The sequence below is a fragment of the Lepidochelys kempii genome, chromosome 8 (genome assembly GCF_965140285.1).
Source record: "Lepidochelys kempii isolate rLepKem1 chromosome 8, rLepKem1.hap1, whole genome shotgun sequence".
NCBI classification, from domain to species: domain Eukaryota; kingdom Metazoa; phylum Chordata; order Testudines; family Cheloniidae; genus Lepidochelys; species Lepidochelys kempii.
This window is the reverse complement of record NC_136387.1, coordinates 88,640,114-88,662,303: the sequence shown is the minus strand read 5'-3', so window position 1 is coordinate 88,662,303 and position 22,190 is coordinate 88,640,114. Positions and strand designations below refer to the sequence as shown.

At 41.1% G+C, this 22,190-nt stretch overlaps 1 protein-coding gene across 6 annotated transcripts in view; it reads right to left on the bottom strand.

Annotated features, from left to right (window-relative positions):
• Positions 1-1,851: 1,851 nt before the first annotated feature.
• Positions 1,852-22,190, bottom strand: part of DNAI4 (dynein axonemal intermediate chain 4) — a 31,075-nt gene continuing 10,736 nt past the window's right edge. For 2 of the 6 annotated variants that reach the window (XM_073357407.2, XM_078854112.1), the window contains 11 exons: positions 21,753-21,920; positions 19,794-19,991; positions 18,289-18,551; positions 16,679-16,765; positions 12,870-13,021; positions 11,864-12,021; positions 11,538-11,659; positions 10,527-10,625; positions 9,508-9,734; positions 8,510-8,663; positions 1,852-2,048 (listed from right to left, as the gene is read on the bottom strand). In XM_073357407.2, the coding sequence (XP_073213508.2) occupies positions 2,004-2,048; positions 8,510-8,663; positions 9,508-9,734; positions 10,527-10,625; positions 11,538-11,659; positions 11,864-12,021; positions 12,870-13,021; positions 16,679-16,765; positions 18,289-18,551; positions 19,794-19,991; positions 21,753-21,920 (1,673 nt within the window). In that variant the 3' untranslated portion in view covers positions 1,852-2,003. Of the gene's footprint in view, positions 2,049-4,317; positions 4,883-5,844; positions 8,664-9,507; positions 9,735-10,526; positions 10,626-11,537; positions 11,660-11,863; positions 12,022-12,869; positions 13,022-16,678; positions 16,766-18,288; positions 18,552-19,793; positions 19,992-21,752; positions 21,921-22,190 lie in introns of those variants that run through there. The other 4 variants (XR_013636196.1, XR_013636197.1, XM_078854111.1 and 1 more) reach the window with 4 other exon arrangements.

Genomic DNA, 22,190 nt, shown 5'->3' with positions numbered 1-22,190 from the left:
GAAAAGAAATGGTGTATTTTTTGTCAGATTTTTAATAATGATTAACACATGATTCACCTCAATGGTTCTTGTCTCAGAAACATATGTGAATTTGTTCTCTGTCAAGGGTCAAGCTTGCAGTTTTGTCATAAAGTGTGTAATGTCAAAGGAAATGAATGGTAATGGGTCTCTAAACGATGTACAATTTTGAGGTTGTCTTTAAACATTGAGCATTCACTGTAAAACAAATGAGACAGACTAAATGTTCTGTACATTTCAAAAATAAGGCCCTTTGCATAACAACACTCAAGGACAGAACAGATATTGCATTCATCAATTGACGGGCAAGCATTTCACTTCAAAGCATTGATTTTATTTTTCCTGTGTTTAGAGATGAATCTCTCCCTAACTGCAGATAACGGGCTAGAACTTGGAATAATATTGTTAATTGGTCACATGGGAAGATGACCCATTTTTATGGACAACCAATACCCCAAATCCTCTAGGATAATATAGTTGTCCTCATGTAAGGATGCCCAGGTCCAGTATCATTATTCAATAGAACTAGCAGTGTGGTCCACAGAGAGTGTAAAGTGCCTCTGTGCAAGGAATCCATGTTCAAATCTGGCCAGTCATTCATCACTGTGGAATGATTTGTGGGGGTACTGTGTTATCTGCCTTAGTAGCTTTTACTGGCTACTTGCTGAAGTTTAGTTGTACCTGCTTGAGGAGCTCTGCCTTTATCGTTAGCTGTGGTTTGAATGCAGATCGCATGGGATCTGAAAAATATCTTGCTCACTCACTATATGATAAAAAGAAAAGGAGGACTTGTGGCACCTTAGAGACTAACGATTCCTCCTTTTCTTTTTGCGGATACAGACTAACACGGTTGCTACTCTGAAACCTGTCACTATATGATGTATTCCCAGGCAAGAGAATGCCAGGTTGAGAGCAAGAGACGGTAAATTGACTGCTTCTAATGCAGATTTGAGGCAATGTCTTGATTCCCACTGTGGTGGCCTAAATAGGAGTTCTCTTCCAGATTTTTTCTTCTTCTTCCTCTAATAAGTTAGGGCCTGACCAAGAGGCCAGTGACTCTAGTGGGTATCTTTCTCTTGCCTTCACTAGGTTTTGGCTCAGGCCCTTGATGTGCCATGTGATGTTGTCAGGAAGGCAAGGCTGAGGGAGTATGTGTGATGTTTGGACCTGAACCCTGTGAGGTTCATTGTGGTTCCTTCAGGGGGACAGTTTCACAGTCTCAGGTCAGTCCCAAAGAAAGCCCTGTCTCTTGGATAAATAAACTTTGTCTTTCAGGTCTGTTGTCTCTGAGCAGAGCTGTTGAGGTACTGAAGGATGAAGCACTACACTAGGTGTCCTGGACATAGGCTGTTTAGTGCTTTGAAAATAAAGACTGGGATGAAATCCTAGACTGAGGGTGAAATCTTGGCACTGGTGAAGTCTATGGGCTTTTTGCCAATGACTTCAGTGGGGCCAAGATTTCACCCCACAACCACAAGTATAATGCAATGGCTAATGTACAGGAATGATCTCTTGGACTGCAATAGCACCTCTACATATGCTTGGAGAAATTCTTAGTGTTTCAAATTGTCTGTTATGAACTTAGTTTTCTGCCATTGTGACTCAAGTTTCCAGCCCTCTCTTTACTTGGAACTTTACTGATCCATATGCGTAATAAGGAAGGACAGGATGTTCTGTTTGATTGATGCAATTGACTTGGGCATTGATACAGGATAATATACTGGAAGCTTAATTTATACTTAATTTGTGTGCAATGATGGGCATTTCCAGCGGAAAATTCAGGGCATTCGGTTTGATTCCACAAATACATTTGATGATGGAAAAATTGTTACCCTTTATTTAATACAATATTGCATTTTATGGTGATGGATTTTTTTTCTGCATAATTAAATGACAGGCTTCAGGATATACAGACACATAGGACATAATTATTTGTTGTCTTTTCCTTTGTTTACTGACTGAGAAGTATTATCAGTAAACTAGTGTTAACTGGCTAGAGCAGAGCCAATTATGTCATGTAAAGCATCCACCTGGAAAAGAAGAAAAAAGATACTGTATTGCATTGTAATTGTGCTTAAGAAAAGAAGTGATCTAAAAAGCCCCACTTAGTCCTAGATTAATGATATCCACATAACGGGTATCAAGAAGAAGGGAGAAGTAAATGGCAAAGTTAATTGCATGATGCTAGTTGCTTCCTTTTACAGGCTTACTGTTTCCTAAATAGCACCTTTAGAAATAACTGGTGTGGTAGTTTAAAGAGATTTCATGGCAGGTGGGACTGTGAAGCATGGATTTTCAGCATCATACTTGACGGCATAAACTTATTCAACCATAGAACCTTCTTTCTAAAAAAATGCTGGCCTGCAAGGCAGTACCTGTTCAGTAGGGCAACGTACACCATGCTGTAGTCCATTCACTTTATTAGTGGGAGTATTAGAGTGATCTGAGTCCACTGTGCTAGGCACTGTATATAACCCTAGAAAGACACTCTTGTCCAAAGAGCTAACACAAGAAATAGGCAAAACAGACAAAGGCCATGTCTACACTACAAAAGTACTCCGATTTTACAGAAGTCTATTTTTGGGAACAGCTTGTATAAAATCGAGTGCATGTGTCCACACTAAGCACATTAATTCGGCAGTGTGTGACTACAGTTCTGTGGCAAGCCTCGACATTCCGAGCGGTGCACTGTGGGTAGCTATCCCACAGTTCCCGCAGTCCCCGCTGCCCATTGGAATTCTGGGTTGAGCTCCCAATGCCTGATGGGGCCAAAAATTTGTCACGGGTGGTTATGGGTAAATGCCGTCAGTCAACCCTCCCTCCATCCCTCCGTGAAAGCAACAGCAGACAATCATTTCACGCTCTTTTCCCTGGATTGCCCAAGCAGACGCCACAGCACAGGAAGCATGGAGCCCGTTCAGCTCACCGCAGCAGTTATGACCATTGTAAACACCTCGCGCATTATCATGCAGTTTATGCAGAACCAGCACCTGAAAACCAGGCAAGGAGGCGACGGCAGCGCAGTGATGAGGACATGAACACAGATTTCTCTAAAACCGTGGTCCCAGCAATTTGGAGATCATGGTGTTACTGGGGCAGGCTCATGCCATGGTACGCCGATTCTGGGCACGGGAAACAAGCACAGAGTGGTGGGACCGCATAGTGTTGCAGGTTTGGGATGATTCTCAATGTCTCCAAAACTTTCGCATGTGTAAGGGCACTTTCATGGAACTTTGTGACTTGCTTTCCCCTGCCCTGAAGCGCATGAATACCAAGAGGAGAGCAGCCCTCACAGTTCACAAGCGAATGGCAATAGCCCTGTGGAAGCTTGCAATGCCAGACAGCTACCGGTCAGTCGGTAATCAATTTGGAGTAGGCAAATCTACTGTGGGGGTTGCTGTGATGCAAGTAGCCAACGCAATCATTGAGCTGCTGCTATCAAAGGTAGTGACTCTGGGAAATGTGCAGGTCACAGTGGATGGCTTTGCTGCAATGGGATTCCCTAACTGTGGTGGGGCTATAGACGGAACCCATATCCCTATCTTGGGACCGAACTACCAGGGCAGCCAGTACATAAACCACAAGGGGTACTTTTCAACGGTGCTGCAAGCACTGGTGGATCACAAGGGACGTTTCACCAACATCAACGTGGGATGGCCGGGAAAGGTTCGTGATGCTCGCATCTTCAGGAACTCTGGTCTGTTTAAATGGCTGCAGGAAGGGATTTACTTCCCAGACCAGAAAATAACTTTTGGGGATGTTGAAATGTCTATAGTTATCCTTGGGGACCCAGCCTACCCCTTAATGCCCTGGCTCATGAAGCTGTACACAGATATCCTGGACAGTAGTAAGGAGCTGTTCAACTATAGGCTGAGCAAGTGCAGAATGGTGGTAGAGTGTGCATTTGGATGTTTAAAGGGTTGCTGGCGCAGTTTACTGGCTCGCTCAGACCTCAGCGAAACCAATATTCCCATTGTTATTGCTGCTTGCTGTTTGCTCCACAATCTCTGTGAGAGTAAAAGGGAAATGTTTATGGTGGGGTGGGAGGTTGAGGCAAATCGCCTGGCCACTGAATATGCGCAGCCAGACACCAGGGCGGTTAGAAGAGCACAGGAGGGCGCGGTGCGCATCAGGAAAGCTTTGAAAACCAGTTTCATGACTGGCCAGGGTACTGTGCGATGCTTCTGTTTCTCCTTGATGGAAACCCGCCCCCTTGGTTGCCTCTAAAATCCCTGTAAGCCACCCGCCCTCCCCCCCTTCGATCACAGCTTGCTTGTAAAGGAAATAAAGTCGCTATCATTTAAAAAAACATGTATTCTTTATTAATTGATTATAAAAATAGGGAGATAACTCAAAAGGTAGCCCGGGTGGGGTGTGGGAGGAGGGAAGGAAAAGGCCACTTTAAAACTTCTTGAATGACAGCCTTCTGTTGCTTGGGCTGTCCACTGGGGTGGAGTGGTTGGGTGCCCAGAGCCTCCCCCACGCGTTCTTGGGCATCTGGGTGAGGAGGCTATGGAACTTGGCGAGGAGGGAAGGCAGTTAAACAGGGGCTGCAGCGGCAGTCTGTGATCCTGCTGCCATTCTGAACCTCCACCAGATGGCGGAGCATGTCCGTTTGATCCCGCAGTAGCCCCCAGCGTTGCCTCATGCCTCCTCTGATCTTCCTGCTGCCACCTCTCCTCACGTTCATCGGCCACTTTCCTGTACTCTGCTATTTTGTCCCTCCACACATTCTGCTGGGCTCTGCAGTGCCAGACGACTGCATGAGCTCAGAGAACATTTCATCGTGCGTGCATTTTTTTTCACCACCTTATCTGAGATAGCCTTTGGGACGGAGGAGGGAGGCTTGAAACATTTGCAGCTGCTGGAGGAAAAAAAGGAAGTGAAGTATTTAAAAAGATACACTTTACAGAACAATGGCTATACTCTTTCACGGTGAACAACACTATTCACATTACATAGCACATGTGATTTTGGTACAAGGTTGCATTTTACATCTTATATTGAGTGCCTGCGGCTTTGGTGTTAGAGATCACACATGCAGTGCCGGGCAGCAGAATTCAGCTTGCAGGCAGCCATGGTAAGCCATAGTCTTTTGGCTTCTGCAAACTTCAGCGCCCTCCTCTCCCATACCAAGCAAAGCAAGTTGAGTTGGCCATTTAGTGCTGCGGTTTTCCTGTTAACATGCAGTAGCAGAAACCAAACTAACTCCCTCGCCCATCCAATTCTCTGGGATGATTGCTTTACCCCTCACCCCACCATGTGGCTGGTATCAGGGAAGATCCCTGCTAGCCAAACGCGAACAGCTCAGTGCCAATGGCCCCCACTCCCACCGCGTGGCTAACTGCAGGGAGGATTTCTTTTCAGCCACAGGAAAACAGCCCAGTAGGAACGGCCACCTCTGTATGTCCCCTTAATTAAATTCCCCTATTTCAACCAGGTTACCATGAATGATATCACTCTCCTGAGGATAACACAGAGAGATAAAGAACGGATGTTGCTTGAATGCCAGCAAACACAGGGACCATACACTGCCAGGCTTTGTCATGCAATGATACCAGATTACTTGCTACTAGCATGGCGTGGTAAATGGATGACAGAATAAGGCTGCTCTCTCCAGAAACCTTCTGGAAAGGCTTTTAGAGTACCTCCAGGAGAGCTTCATGGAGATGTCCCTGGAGGATTTCTGCTCCATCCCCAGACACATTAACAGACTTTACCAGCAGCTGTACTGGCCACGAATACATCCCAAGTCCTCAGGGCTACTTAATCATTAAAAAACACTTGCTTTTATAACATGTATTATATTTAAAAAGATACACTCACCAGAGGTCCCTTCTCCGGCTGCGTTGGATTGGGAATTTCAGTCAGGGTGATAAAAAGATCCTGGCTGTCAGGGAGAATGGTGTGCTGTGTGCTCTCCTCAAGCTCGTCCTCCTTCTCCTCATCTTCCCCGTCCGCAAAATCCTCAGGCATGGGGGAGAGTACCCCATCATTGGAGTCCACGGACAGAGGTGGGGTAGTGGTGGTGGCTCCCCCTAGAATTGCATGCAGCTCAGCATAGAAGTGGCATGTCTGGGGCTCTGTCCCGGAGCGTCCGTTTGATTCTTTGGTTTTCTGGTACACTTGTCTGAGCTCCTTAAGTTTCACGCGGCACTGTGTTGCGTCTCTGCTGTAGCCTCTGTCCCTCATGGCCTCGGAGATTTTTTTGAAATGTTTTGGCATTTTGTCTTTTGGAACATAGTTCCGATAGCACGGATTCCTCTCCCCATACAGCGATCAGATCCAGTACCTCCCGTTCGGTCCATGCTGGAGCTCTTTTTCGATTCTGGGACTGCATGGTCACCTGTGCTGATGAGCTCGTCTGGCCAAACAGGAAATGAGATTCAAAAGTTCCCGGGGCTTTTCTTGTACACCTGGCCAGTGCATCCGCGTTCAGAGTGCTGTCCAGAGCAGTCATAATGGTGCACTGTGGGATAGCTCCCGAAGGCCAATACCTTTGAATTGCGTCCACACTAACCCTAATTCGAAATGTCGATGTCGATTTCAGTGCTAATCCCCTCACTGGGGAGGAGTACAGAAATCAGTTTTAAGAGCCCTTTATGTCGAAAAAAATGGCTTTGTTATTGGACGGGTGCAGGGTTAATTCGATTTAACGCTGCTAAATCCAACATAAATTCGTAGTGTAGACCAGGCCAAAGAGAAATAGTATCCACATTTTACAAACAGGGATCTGAAGCACACAGCCTAAATAAGTGACGCATCCAAGGTCACACAGGACATCTGTGTCAGAGATGGTAACTTAACACAGATCGCGTGTCCCAGTCCAATGCCTTAACCACAAGACTATCTTTTCACCTGAATTTACTGCAGAATTTTCTGTGCTTAAAAATTTAGAGAAGTTTTGTAACTTACAGTGGTAATTGTGCAATAATTTTTTTTGTAAGTGTCACAGTTATTACTTAAATTCTAAGCTCTTTGGGGCAGGAACATCTTTTTGTTTTGTTTGCACAGTGCCTAGTACAAGAAGGTCCGGGTCCATGACTAGGGCTCCTAGGCACTATGGTAACACAGATAATAATAGCTATTGTTTAATTCACCAAGTGCGGCTCTCATTAAGGTTAGCATTTTCTCTTCCCAAATAGATGGAGGGGATGGACAGCTCAGTGGTTTGAGCATTGGTCTGCTAAACCCAGGGTTGTGAGTTCAAAACTTGAGGAGGCCATTTAGGGATCTGGGGCAAAAATTGGGGGTTGGTCCAGCTTTGAGCAGGGGGTTAGACTAGATGACCTCCAGAGGTCCCTGATATTCTATGAATATTACTTTTACATACTGTTTTACACTGAAATCAGTGTGCTTTACAAAGGTGGGTAATAACCCCATTTTACTAATTGGGAAACTGAAGCACAGAGCAATTAAGTTACTTGCCCAGTGGTGCACAGACAGTGGTAGAGCCATGAATGGATTTAAGCAGTATAGTTCAGGGATCCAGATAATGAGTCTGCCAGACCCCACTGTAACATGGACGCACCAGTTATTAGAATGCCCAAGACCTTTGCAGACTGCTCTAGGAAGGACGACGGAGCCAGGGTTGTTTGATTTAATCAGCACATTCTCTGCCCACAGGAGAGCTTCAGGATAAATTGGCACAGATATGGCTGTTAAAAGAAAGGGGCGAGGTGAGCAGCAGGGATTCACTGCTTTAACATTGCTGCCTGTGTTAGCATGAAGTCCACAACAGCTGTACTCTAGGGAGATTCACTCAGTACTAGTCCAAGGAAACTGGAGAGACCTGGATTTTGGGACAGGAAAGTCCTTGCAGGAGCAAGGCAATTATTTTTCTGCCAGAGTAAAGATAAGGTGGAGAAAAGAGGCTAGTGAGTTTGCCAAGGAGAGGACAGCATTAATGTGACCCTCTATTCTGGATGGCTGGGAATGTGCATGCAGAATCAGCTGGACATGGAGATTACTCAGGCTAGGGATAAAATTTGTGTGTGTGTGTGTGTGTGTGTGTGTGTAGATGATCAAGAGGGTATGTTATAAGAGGGTATGTGATAAAACGTGCAGACCACACCGCTGACTCCTTCCTCTACCCTGAAAAAAAACAACAGACTCCTTTGACTGGCCTTAGAGAATTAGTGGAATATGTGTGAACTCTGCAGCTTTTGGGAGAAAATCCAAAAACTGTACCCAGTGGTTCCCCTCCTGGCTGCAGCTTTTCAATCAAGTGGAGTCTAAGTCCTGAATTGGACCTCATGTATCCCTCTAGTTCAGAAATCCTATTTTTATGCACGTATAAGAGCAGGAGCCAGCTGTGCTTTGAATCCATTCTTGCATTCCAAGTGTTGTTACACATTTATTATTAGCTAAACCTTTATTAGCTAAACCTTTTTCAACCTAGTTCTTTAAAATAAATGCTTAATGAAGGAAGAGGAACCCAGATAAGTATATGGGCATCTTAGGATCAACCCTCTTATCCAGTTAGTCGTACCTTATTACTATCTGAAGCAGTCATGTTCCTCAGCTCATACACACCTACGATTCCATTACTGTCCCCTATAAGAATGCAGTCTGTGTTTCTAGCAAAAAGCACAGTTGTGAATTTCACTCCCGGGTTGGCAAAAGTCACAATCAGGGGGTCCAAACTGAAACCAAAAAAGAGATGATGTTAGTATCTACTAGAAATGAGACCAATGGGGCATTTGTCTAGATGACTGTTACAGGAATCGGCTAATCCTAGTATTGCTGAATCTTTACTTTTCACTTTTATTATCTGGGCAAACTAAAATCTAAAGCCTTAAGTAATGGTGAAAGTGCATTTTGCGAGTTCTCTGATAAATACAACTCAAATCCCAACCCTCGCTAACCAGGGTATCCTGGCTATCTGAAAATCATCTGGTCTACTGCCTAATAGCTGGAGATTTTTCATTTTTTAGAATACAAACCATTTGCTTTTTAGTGACTGATACACTGGACCTAGTTCTCTGCTGCATTGCACTTGGTACAGTCATTTATGCTGGGCAAAGTGGGTGTGCAGTGCTATCATCAGTGTAAACGAGTAGATAATTCTGATCTGACACCCTTTTATACTCACTTTTCATCAAAAACTGAAGAGGAGGAGAAGGGGCAGGTGTCTCAACCCCCACTGGTATCTGTTGCTCATGTGCAAAAGTCCCAAAAAGTTAAAGCTCAAGGATGTTTTTTAAAAACACATGGAAGTGGTAGAATCAGGACTCCTGTGGCAAAAGAGCAGCCCCCAGTTCCCTGAGCCATCCAGCGCCCAGCCCTGGATTTTCTTTAGTACATGCTACCTGTTGCCTGTACGGTGAATGCAATACATTGTTATTACATCTAAATGCTTTGTAATTATAATGGTCAGGCACCATTACCAACTGGGGCCTTTGGACACTACCATAATTAAATGTTTTATAAGAGTTAGTGTGTCTTTGTATTATTTCAGAATCCTATGCAAGAAAAGGTATCACTTACGTGCTGACACTCAGGTCCCAAATTTCCACTCTGCCTTCATTCACTGCTGCAAATACAAAGGCTGATTTTGGAGACCACATAATGTCATGAACAACATCAGTGGTGGAACTGAAAGTTAAAATGGGCCTTAGTGAATCTTGGCGCCATAAAATAATACTCCAGTCCGCAGAGCAGCTTAAAAACATGTCAGTACTGAATGGATTCCATGCTATCTTGTACACAGGACCCTTAACATGGGGGGAAAAGGAATTGCATGTTACTCCAAAGCTAGCAGGCTGGGATTTTCAAAAGATCTTACGCGAACTAGGCGCCCAACTCCCAATTATTTTAAATGGGAGCTGGGTGCCCTTTGTGTCTTTGACAATCTGTCATTATATATTGCATTATATATATATATATATATAGACAATACTGACAATACTATTATTTCACTGTCATAGGCAGCGTATTCGGACAGCAAAGATCACAGGATGTGCTGTTTGTTCTAAGACCAAAAATATTTTGTTGGTGCTGTTGATGATTCAGTAGGGGTTTTGTTTTTCCCTCTGAGTCACTGCTGATTCAATGCCCTGTCAGGACGTTAGGAAAAACTACTCTTGGGAATGCAATCTGCTGGACGAGACAAAACTGAGGTGCAGAGCAATTGGGGTTGTTAAAACTCGTGTGGACATTTTACCATATTAACCCATGAGTTCCAGGTCAATGAGATCACTGATCTGATTATTAATTTTAAATAAAGCCAGGACTAAATTTAAATTAGTAGCAGTCAAAGCTTTAAGAAAGGATTAGTAATTCTTAAAGAATCTATATACTGAAGAGCATAATTTCAAAAGAGTTTTGAATCCTTTATATCTTGTAGCCTTCTTACTAAGCTACTTTGGCTTTGGTTTTAAAATCTGTGTTGCAAGTGTGTCGTCTACTGAATATAACAAATTAAATAAACTTATTCCATATAATCAAACATTTTTTCTGAGATCTAACTGATCCAATCACTTTTTCTGTTATTTAATTTTACCTACCTTATGACCTCGGTAGGTCTCTAGGAACTGCTCATTATATGAACAAGAACATTTGTGAATATGTCCTTCTTCTGTTCCAGCCAGATATATATTAGTATTCTGAAACAAAAATCCAGATCTAGAATCATAGACTTTACGGTCAGAAGGGACCATTATGATTGTCTAGTCTGACTCCCTGCACAACGCAGATATTCCAAACTGGGATTCACCCTGTAGGATATTTATCCTGACATATTTAAAGAGCTGTGTGGAGTTTAGGCTGTGAAATTGCTGGGAGATGCGGAGCACTCAGATTCCCACTGACTTCAATAAGAGTTGTGTTTGTTCACCTGCCCTTGGGATCAGGCCCAAAGTCAATCAAAGCAACATAATTAAAACAGTAAAACTCACAAAATATAGGGGTTAGCTTGTTTGGTTTTCTCTCTGATCAGTTTTAGGTAATATTGTTCGCGCTTATGTAAATCAGAACCATTCTATAGCTACTGCTGGAGAAACATGGGCAACTGCAGTGCAAGCTTCCTCTATACCTGAATCCTGATCTCCATTTTTGAACTGTTTGGGGGCTTTCATTAGAGAGTAGCTACAATGCAGACATGCATGCAGTGATCTCGTGAGACAGGAAAAAATCACTTGGGAAAAGAAAGATTTCCAAATGTGTTTCATTGGTGACTTAAACCAACCTTGAATAAAATCAGCTAAAAGTAAAAGGCAAGTGTATTAATCTTCTGGCACCATACAGCTTTTCTTTTGAAATTTTCATTCATTCTTATCTGAATATTCACAGTTAGAGCAGCAGTTAGTGCTTGTCTAGCTTATGTCTCCAGAATCCAGGAGACTACTACAACTTAGTGTTTGTTTAAACACATAAGGTGAAATCTTCAGCTGTGATGGTCTAGCTCCATCAGTGTACACCAGCTGAGGATCTGACCTATAATGTTTTGTTCTGATAGATAAAACTTCAGCCAACTGAATTTGAAACATTAATAATCACAATGGATTTCCTGAGCCTACCCTTGGATGAAAGTCAAAGCACATTCCAGGTGCCTGTCGAGATATCAGAGCTTCACTTTTCTTTTCTTTTTCACCGGTTAGTTTTTTCCTTTCACTTGCGGTTCGCTTCAGTTTCATCAGATCTATGCAAATAGACAGTACATGAAATATGAATTTTATATGAAAGAGATAGTGACGTATTAGAACATTCTGAATAACTCATAAGTACTTCAGATATTTAACAATTCTGAAATGTTTTATCTACGGGCTGTTTACACAGGGAAATTGCCTGGAATAAGGTATTGTGCAATAGCCCAGTGTAGAAAGTCCTGAGAGAATATGCTCACCAGTGCAGCCTAGTCCTTTGCGTATAAGCCACTTAGTTATTCTGCCATCTGCTGAGATAGAGATTAATATCTCTCCTTTGTCATCTCCCGTTGTGCCCCTGTCCTGTTCGATCCACTTCAGCTGCCACACAGGACCTATATGCTTATCAAAAGATTCACTGAAATAAAGGAATGCACAAACAGAGCTATAAGTTAACAGAAATAAGGGAGAATGCATTTTGAAAACGTTATTACATAAGCAAAAAAAATGGTGTGTACATAACTTAGGAACAAACACTCTGGAGTGTGGGCATGTGTTAATTCGTTATTTTAATTTTCATGGGAGGTGGGGGAGGACTAGGTTGGATACGAGGAAAAACTTTTTCACTAGAAGGGTGGTGAGGCACTGGAATGGGTTACCTGTGGAGGTGGTGGAATCTCCATCCTTAAAAACCTCTAAGGCCTGGCTTGACAAAGCCCTGGCTGGGATGATTTAGTTGGGGTTGGTCCTGCTTTGAGCAGGGGATTGGACTAGATGACTTCCTGAAGTCCCTTCCAACCCTAATCTTCTATGATTCTATGAAAAGTCAGTGTTAAGACCTGTATCTATTGTTTTAAAAGTACATTTTAGAAAATATTTTTACATATTTAATTATAGAATAATGTTTAAAGGACTCAAGCACTTTTCTTTAGGTATCCGAATCGTTGTACTGGCGCTACTTCATGGTTGGCCTAATCTAGACTTTCATGGACATTTATACATATCAAAGTCTTCATGCCTGACAGTTTCTTTTCAAGTAAGTCCCAGGATTGTAGGGTACAGTGTAAATGTTTCAAATCAGAATTGAGAGACGTTAGCAAAGCTGGGAAGGGGGGAATTATCCAGCACTTCCCTGCATTCACTGAATCCATTTTTTCAAGAGCACTACTGTTCACTCATTTATTTAAATTTTAGCAATGGAATGGAATGTCCACAACTAACAAGACATGAAAGAAGTACAACAAGGTGGGGAATTTGTAATCTTACCTGCTGTCCAAAAGTGCTGTGGTATTATGGGTCTGTACATTATAGATGGCTACTGTGCCACTGTACATTCCAACTGCTAAAAGGTTTGGGTTTGCCAGAGAGAAATCCAATGCAGTAACACCATGATCACATTGATAAATACGCTCTGGCCACTGAACAGAAGAAAATAGCACATTTATTTCATTCTTCTGAGCGTTAGTTAATTGCTAGATTACCCACTATTTTTCTAAACCTACAAATGCTTTACCAGGTTCAACTTTAAGACTAGATTCTAAATAACTGAGACTACTATCTCCTGCTACAGTTGTCAAATTTGAAAGGAGCGCTGTGCAGAAATGTGACTTTTGTATTGTAAATTGAATTAGAGGTGGGTTTAAACTGAACCATGTAAATGACAACAATTTCCCTGAACTTTGGAGGGTTGGATAAAGTGGGATGGGATCCAGATCCCCACTACAACCTAAACCTGACATTTGAAAAAAAGCAAACCACCACTTCTAATTTTTGTACATCTCACAATTTAAAATCTAATCTTCTCTGCTTTTTATTCATGTGTTTTTCTAATCAGCAGAAGTTTAGTTGGAGGTAAACTGTAATGTAAGGTAATTTAGGTAGTCTAAGCTGGAGTGCTATGTTCATGCAATGTACCGTTTATAGACTGCAAATAAAGAATTGCATTGCCTACATGGACCAAATTTAGCCCTTGTAAGAAGATGCAACTCTACGGAAGCCATTGAATTTAACCATTGTCATCAGGGTACTCGTCTGAAAATAAGTATGTTTCAATACATGTCAGCTCTTAATTCTGATGCTTATGCACTCAGCTAATGCAGAGATGGAAATAACTTGATTATTGTTGATCTGTATTGTGTTAATTTCATGGTACCATAAATACTGATGTGATAGAACATCTAAACTGTTAGAGGGAAGGAGGGCACCAGTTAGAGGCTTATTCTGTACTCCTTAACTCAGGAATAACACCTTGGCTTTACCCTGAGTAATGTTTATAGAAGCACCACCATTGTTTAAATTTGATTGTGAGTATTCATTTTTACTGTGTGTTTAAAAAATTAGATTTTCAAGAATCAAAAATGTAAAACAAATATTGAGCCAAATCATTTTAGACCTTTACAGAACCATTTAGTGTGATGCAATTATCTCAACAGTTTGGGTGACTTCAAATTTGTCTGTATAATCAGAGTCAGTTGTAAAGGAGCTAACAGTCACAGACACATAGGGGCAGGTCATTATATAGTGCAATTTGGGGTTTCAGATAATTGGGATCCTACTGCATTTGAAGTGAAAATTAAATGTTATAGGAATAGTAAATGAATGTAACAATTCATTTCAATACAAATTTTATTGCATTCTCTCAGATAGATCTGATTTTTACAGGCATTTCACCTTTTTTAGTTCCACTGCCCAGCTTACTACACTTAGGGTCATATCTTACTCATCTCACTCAAAGGTAGTCTCACTTAAGTCAATAATATTTGTGTGCAAGCAAGATTTGGCCCTAAAGATGTAAGTATAAAAGCTTACTAGATCTTAGACGCTCTCTTCGAGGAACTGTCTAGCAATTACATACTGAAATGAGAATAAGACCCTGAGGTCCCGATCCTGCAAACTTTTAGTCATATAAAAGCTTGCAGAAATGGATGAGTGTATAAGAAATAGCATAGCTTTTAAACAAAATAATACAATAATAATAAAAATACAGTGCTCTTATACAACACTTTCCAACCCTAGATCTCAAATGACATTAAAAAGGGAAGTTTGGCTATATCTATACTGACTTGCAGTCTGGACTATGGGGTGTGAGTGTACACCAAAATGCTGCACTATAGTTCCCCAGCGTGGACACTCCAGGTGCAAACTAAAAAGTTCCTAATTTGCATTAGTGTAGACCTGTTAACATAGTCCTCTTCAAGCACAAACTAGGAACGTTTTGGTTCACACCCACAGTGTCCACACAAGGGCATTACAGTGCAGCACTTTGGTGCGCTCTGCTCTTCACACCCCCATAATCCGAAGTGTGGGGCAATGTAGACAAGCCCTACATCCTGATTTAACACATGGGGAAATTCAGATACAGAGAGATGAAGTTACTTGTCCAAGGTCATACAGCAGATGCGCACAAGTGGCAGTGCTGAGAAGAACCCAGACACATCTAAGCACATCTCTTTTACTTATTGAAAAGGGAACGCATCAGATTGGAGCAAAATTGAAAGAAGAGAGAGTTACAGAAATGTCCAGTTGCCTACCCAGTTATTGTCTGTTTTTTACTCTCATCCCAGATGTATCTGAATAAGAGCATTTTCCCTGATAGGTTATCGTCTTTTTTACTTGATTTGGTAATGAACTCAAATTTGAGTTGGTGACATTACAAAGTGTTTCCATGGAAATCTGCATCATGGCTAGGGCTGTGTGAAATATTTACAGTGAAGCTGGAAAACTTCAGAATGAGGTTTCTGCATTTTGTTTTGATTTCAGAAAATTTGATTTTGTGAAAAATTGAGTTTTCACATTTTTGAGTGAAAATTATTCTATATTAAAAGAAAACCCTCATTTTCATTTTTTTTAATTCAAAAATTTATTTTGGCAAGGATCACTATTCTCATAGAAACATCAACTTTTTAAATGTTATCTTTGAAATCTGCTGTTTATTGAAAATATCAGGACAAGTTACATTCTGCAGATGTTGAAATTAAATTTAAAATATCTACTTTTTTTCATGCAGCGCAAAATTTATTGCAGACGAGAAGATGGACTGGGAAGGGGAAACCCTAAATTTAAAATACAAATATCCTCAATTTGCAACTGTAGGAAGATTATGGGAAAACAAATGCACGGTAAATAAATTTGTTTTTATATTTGAAATGCTTAAAAGAGCTTTCCCTACTGTATAAAAATCTTTATAGGAGGAACTGCACGCCTGGATCTAATCCAGGTAATAGCTGAACTGATTAATTCATAATCTTGGCTAGGGGATTGGAAACGGAATACAGAGCTTTTCATTCTTAGGTTGCCCAGTCTAAGGCTATGTCTACACTGCGCAGCTTACAGAAGCACAGAAGCACGTGCTGCTAAAGCCTTGTCACTGTAAGGCACAAAGAGTAGCCTCTCTTTGTCACCAGGAAAGAGCTCTTCTTATGACAAAATAAACCTATCCCAATGAGGGTGGTAGCTTCGTCGGTGGGAGAGTGTCTCCTATCAACAAAGCGCTGTTCACACTGGCGGTTTGTCGTTAAAACGTATGTCCTTTGTCAATTAATGACGAAAGTGCAGTGTAGACATAGCCTAAGTTGGTTTAAACTGACTGTTCTAACCAGCTGTTTTATAGTCTTTGTGACATGAGTTCAGTTCCCTGTGGACAGATGTCCATATTACAAAACCACAGTACAGAGGGTGAATGGGCACAGAGACTACTTTCTATAGATACTTCCTCCAGGTCAAATCTGAGGCACATTGGCAGGCTATTGTGGAGCAAGTGTGCAGTACCCTTGTTCCCTTTGCTGTAACTGTCCTGCGAATAAGAGGAGATCTTTAGTCTCCAGTGTTTTCTAGCATTTTTCACGAGCAGTAAGGTAGTTTAGACATTTTAAAAATAAGAATTGTTAATTATTATCCATTTTCCAGAAGGGGTTCAGTCTGGGCTAACAAAATAACATTACTGCTATATGTCTTGCTTTCTCAAGCAAAGGGAAACTCAATGATCTGCTATTAAACCATAAAAAATTATTACAGCAAAAAAAGTCTTAAAGTAACAAGAACTAAAATAAATTGTGCTTTAGCTCTACTTGTGTTACCATAGGGTTCTTGAGTGACCAGCAGCAAGCCAAACCTTTCTTCTGTTCTTGAAAACCAAATTGCCCATAACCAACAGCCAAAAGATCCTAAAACCCAAAAGTACAGATTGGTGGATATACTTCAATTAAATCAGAAATTTAAAGCTAGAATTTTAAGTGGCAGCTTTCTGCCAGCAGTTAAGTGTGCAAATCCTTCTACTTAGATAACTTAGTACCCAGTACAAAGTACACAGCCTCAGTAATGTAGTCATATAAGCAAAGTAAGGTAATTACAGTAAATAAGATTTAGAGTCAGATTCTAATGCAGTAAGTGTAAGGCACTACTCACTATGCATGAGTGAAAATTAATTGCAAGTGCAATTTTAGTGAGCACAAATTGTGCCCAAAAAAAGGGAGGCCCCTATAAAAATCTGTCCATTTTATATAGGTGTATACAAAGTGTTTTATAAACATATTTTAATGTGCAGTATTTGATACAATATGGTAAATGTTTCCAGGGTTTAATATTTTGAGGAGGGAAGACAAATAATATTTTTATGATTGCCACCGCTCTTTACACCTTGTGGTTTATAAGTAACAAGCAAGGCCCTTACTCTTCAACTCCTTTAAATTGTATTTTTCTACATAAAACAACCATTTGTTTGTGAAATAAGCATTTTGAAAATAAGCATCTTAATGGTCTTATAATTCTTAGTTTGTGGCTAGTCAGTATGAACATATGGATCAGTATCCAACAGGCCAACGGATTTATACCAATTTACATCTGAAGATCTGGCCCAAAGACCTTATATGTGGCCATATTTCCTCCCTTTTTCCCCTTAGGTAGTCTGATTGTCTTTATATTCCTCCTCCCCCATTTTTACCTTCTTCCCCTACATGGTTATTTTTGTTGTCACCTTGGGAAAGCTAAATCAAGAAATGAGATGTATACTGCTCTGACACTAAAGAGCTCTGAGGTCATTCTGAGCTCCACAGGAAGTGAGTTCTACAATCTTGTATGAACTGCTGTGAAAGCTGTGCCTGCCATTCTCATGAGTCTTACTCTCAAGGTTGTTGGTGTCCTCATTCCTGAGAAATGCAGCGGTCTAGGGAGATCATTGTCACAGAGTAAGAGGTGGTCTCTACACTATCTTGGATCAATGCCATGAATAGTCTTAAAGATTAGTGCTGAGATTTTGAATTTGACCCAGAATTCTATAAGCGTGTAGTTATCTGAACTGTAGTTCAGAACTGTAGTTATCTGAACCTGGTCAAGTGCTCTTTGAGACCAGTGCTGCTGAGAAGGTAAACTGCTGCATACTGAACCATCTGAAGATCTCTCAAGGTAGATTTGCTCATTCTTAGAAATGGTGAGGTGCAATTATCTATCCTGAAGGTCATGAAAGAGTGGATCAATGCGGCTAAGTCAGCAAAGGCAAAGGAAGATACAGACTGCAGGAAGCAACTACCACCTGTCTGACCTCAGGGATGAATCCCTCCTCGTCACACATCTACCCAGCATCTGAAACCCTGCTCCAGCAGGGTGTATCAAACCCGAGCTAGTATTTTACCTTGACAATTACCCACCCAATTCTAGAAAAAAGTTTAGAAGAATAAATTTGGTAACTCACTGGGTTTAGCTTGTTCCAAGCCATGCTGCTCACACTGTGGCCATTAGTCGATTCACATGTATAGGACCACAGTCGTTCCAGACTGGGCGGTAAGATTTCTTCTGGTGCTTCGCTCAGATCTAACAAAATTGATGAACTAACTACTGTTTCCTTTTGCTCTTCCTCCTCTTCCTCCCCCGCTCCTTCCTCCTCCTCCTGCTCCTCCTCTTCTGCTTCCTCTGTTTCTGCTTCCTCTTTGCCAGCATCAGATGTAAGAACTGGTTCTAAAGTGCAACAAATACAGTAGAATCATAGTAGTACTCCACTAATCTGCAATCCTGCTAATTCTGACCAGAAACACAATGATCTCATCCCACTTCTCAGCAAAGTTTTCATAGCAGAGCACTGCAATGAAGATTCAGAGAACTAAGATTTCATGACTTTTTCAAAATTTGGCCAACATTTTTGTAGGAACTAGCAATGGGAACTAGCATTCTGATCCAGACAGTCCAATGTCCCATCACTAACAGTGTCCAGTACTGGATGTTTCATAGGAGGGTTCAAGAACCCGGCAGGAGGTAGTTATAGCATAACCTATCCCCCAAGGAAAATTTCCTCCTATTTAGTGATTAATCTGTCTGGTGAACAGGTATAATATAGGCCATGGCCATGTGAACTTCCTCACTTCATATGTTTTTAATCCCGTTTTTAACTGGATTTCCCCTAAGGGGTAAAATGGTAGTTCAGTCTATCCCACCAGTCAGTTGTTGGCTTCTTCTTTGCCAACAATAGTCCAATAAGTGCCACTTATGATCTGCAGTGAATCCATCTTCTCATTTTTCAAAGGAACTGAATAGCCATCAGTTGATTAAACTTTTACTACCAGTCTGGCCTGAATTTTACTCAGAGCTGAGCTGAAAGACTGTGTATTCTAGTGAACAGCTGTACTACCAAGAAAACATACTAAACAATCATATCTAGCACTTTTCAGCAGTAGATCTCAAAGTGCTTTACAGAGGAGGTCAGTATCATTGTTCCCATCTATCAAATGGGGATAAGCCAAGGCACAGGCTGGGGAAGTGATTTGCCTGTGGTCACCCAGCAGGTTAGTGGGAGAGCCAGGAACAAATCCCAAGTCTTTTGAGTCCCAGTCCAGTGCTCTGTCCATGAAACCATATTGTTTCTGGAAGCTCAAGATACAATGTAAAAACTAGTTTGACAAACACTGTGGAAACCAGTCTCAGTTTACTGCTGTTAATAGTGGAGATGAGCCAGCTCAAGAACCATTTATCCAAACCTTCCACAAAACTCCATGTATATTTTTCAGGGGTGTTGGTAAAATGGAGCATAGTACTGAACAACCCCAGTGTGGGTTTTGCAAATCCTTCCCCGACCTTTGTCTTTATTTAACAGAACTGATTCCTCTGTCAAGACTTCAGAGTAGGGGCATTTTTACTTGGTATATTTCTTAGAATGCAAAACAGGCTCCTTCATATTGAGAATGACTTAACTGATGAGAAGTATACCTATAAGAACAGGAAGTTGCCGATAAGCTGCAAGTTTGGGCTGAAAAACATTCTCCATTAGAACCCTTTCCATAAAAAATAAATCCTGCTGAAATTTTTCTGATTTTAATATAGCTTCAGAATGGTCTTCCTCTTCTTTGTGGATTCTGGCAAGAATAACACTTTCCAAATCGATTATAGAACTTGAGGTTATGCTCTCTGGAAAACCAACATAATGTTAAAAAAGGCAGGTTTAGTAGGATAATCCAATACATTTGGCAAAAGCCAGAAAAAAACCCAACAGAAAATCTTGTAATGATCAATAAATACCTCCACTATTAGCTTTTTTTAAGTTCTTTAGTTTTGTTTTCTTTGTATTGCCAAAACTGTCAAGTAATAGTGTATTATAAAGTGTCTATACTACAATCTCTTAGGGCTAAATTCTGCCCTAGTATCTGTGTGCATCCCAGGTAATGGGATGTATCCAAAGGGCAGAACTTAGTTCTTATTTAGGATATATAAGTTAAACAAATGATGGGATAGACTAGCAGCCTCTGTCAGGCTAGGTTCCCATTCCTAGTTTGGGTGGATAGGGTGGGCTTCTGGAATGGAGCCAAAAGATGCTCCACATGGCTCCTGCACCGGGCTAACTCCTGGGAGCTGGGGAATGCTGGCCAATCAGCCCCCTTCCCCCCACCCCCCCGGCCAATGGGTGCTAGAGAGTCCCAAAGGGAAGGAACTACCTATTATCCCTTGGCGAATCTCTCCCTCTCTTGCTACTGGGGCCATCCCCCTTGCCTCGCTGGCCCCGTCAGTTTCCCCCACCCGTTGATGTGGGTGGGTGTCATTTTTGTTAAAAGAGAAAAACAAACTAACTTTAAGATTTTTTCCCACATTTTAAAAAGAAACTGGTTTTTTTTGTTTAGATTTAACTATTCCCCCTCAGTGTTTGCAACTCAAATATTGCAACATGGAGGACGTAAAACCAATTATGATATGACCATAAATACAAGTGAAGGTGACTCTCCATTTCCATTGTCCATGCTGAGTGATGAGCAAAAAGTAAACTGCATACATGGTGGAAAGTACATTAGATTTTTTTTTTTTAGTTTGTTTTCCAGTTTTAATATTCTAAGGTAATACTAATACCCTAATAAAGGAAATTTGATTTGACAGCTATTGTTTTTATTCTGAGACGTGTCCCTTTAAATAATGTGACAGTCTTATGATTCAGCCTGCAAAGCCACAGCCGGCCATGAAGGGGAAATGGGCTCAGAGTGCTTTGGAGGCAGCATACTGAGCAAACCCCACAGAGGAGAGTGTTTCACATCATTCAGTAGCAACATCTCTGGTTGATTAAAGGAACAGCGGTGACAGGCTTCTAAGAGAGTCCTATCTGGGTCTCAGCTGGAGGGAAAAATGGTTAGAAGGCTTTGATGAATGTCCAAGACTCAAGGGAAGGACAAATGCTGTCCAGTCTGGTTGGGTTTGTTTTGTTAACTGAGGACCTGGCTGAGCTGCAAGACTGCAGCCTATTTCTTGTAATATACATTATAGCCTTTGTCTGGTAAAAACGAGCATAGAGGTTGATGGTCAATAATTACCGAGGGTTATAAAAATTGTACAGTATTATCTGAGAAATAGTATGTGACCCTGTTTGCCCATGCCCACGTGTACCATCTTGAAGTATATGATTCTACAACGCGTAACTAAGGTTGCAGAGAAAAGTGTAATATAATATTGTATTTTTTAGGTGTGGTGGTGACCATGTAATAAAACACTATCATAGTACTTACACACAAGGGGACAGAGTGAAGGTTCTGCATGCCACCTTAACCCTGTTATTTTTTACTTTAATTTTGAATGCTAAATTGTGCAGTTTGAACATGTTCTCAGTATAATTTTTATGAAAATACAGATAATCACAACTTTATCAGGAGAAAAACACTGTAGAAATTTAAACCTAGAACGAAAAGTTACCTCTATCTGTAGAAGTTGTAGACATGGTTCGTTCACGGTCTTTGGTCACGTTAGATTTACTGCTAGTCAAACTTGTTGGTCTGCTACTTCTTTCAGTTACTGAAGGTGTAAGCGTTGTTTCCAAGGCATTAAAGGAATCATACAAGTCCCAAGAAGTGGCCATTATCCCTAAAAATGAATTACACAATATCATAGCACAGCAGAATCTCAGTTACAAACTGACCAGTCAAACACACACCTCATTTGGAACCAGAAATACGCAGTCAGGCAGCAGCAGAGACAAAAAAAAAAAAAAAGCAAATATAGTACAGTACTGTGTTAAACATAAACTACTAAAAAATAAAGGGAAAGCAGCATTTTTCTTCTGCATAGTAAACTTTCAAAGCTGTATTAAGTCAGTGTTTAGCTGTAAACTTTTGAAAGAACAACCATAACGTT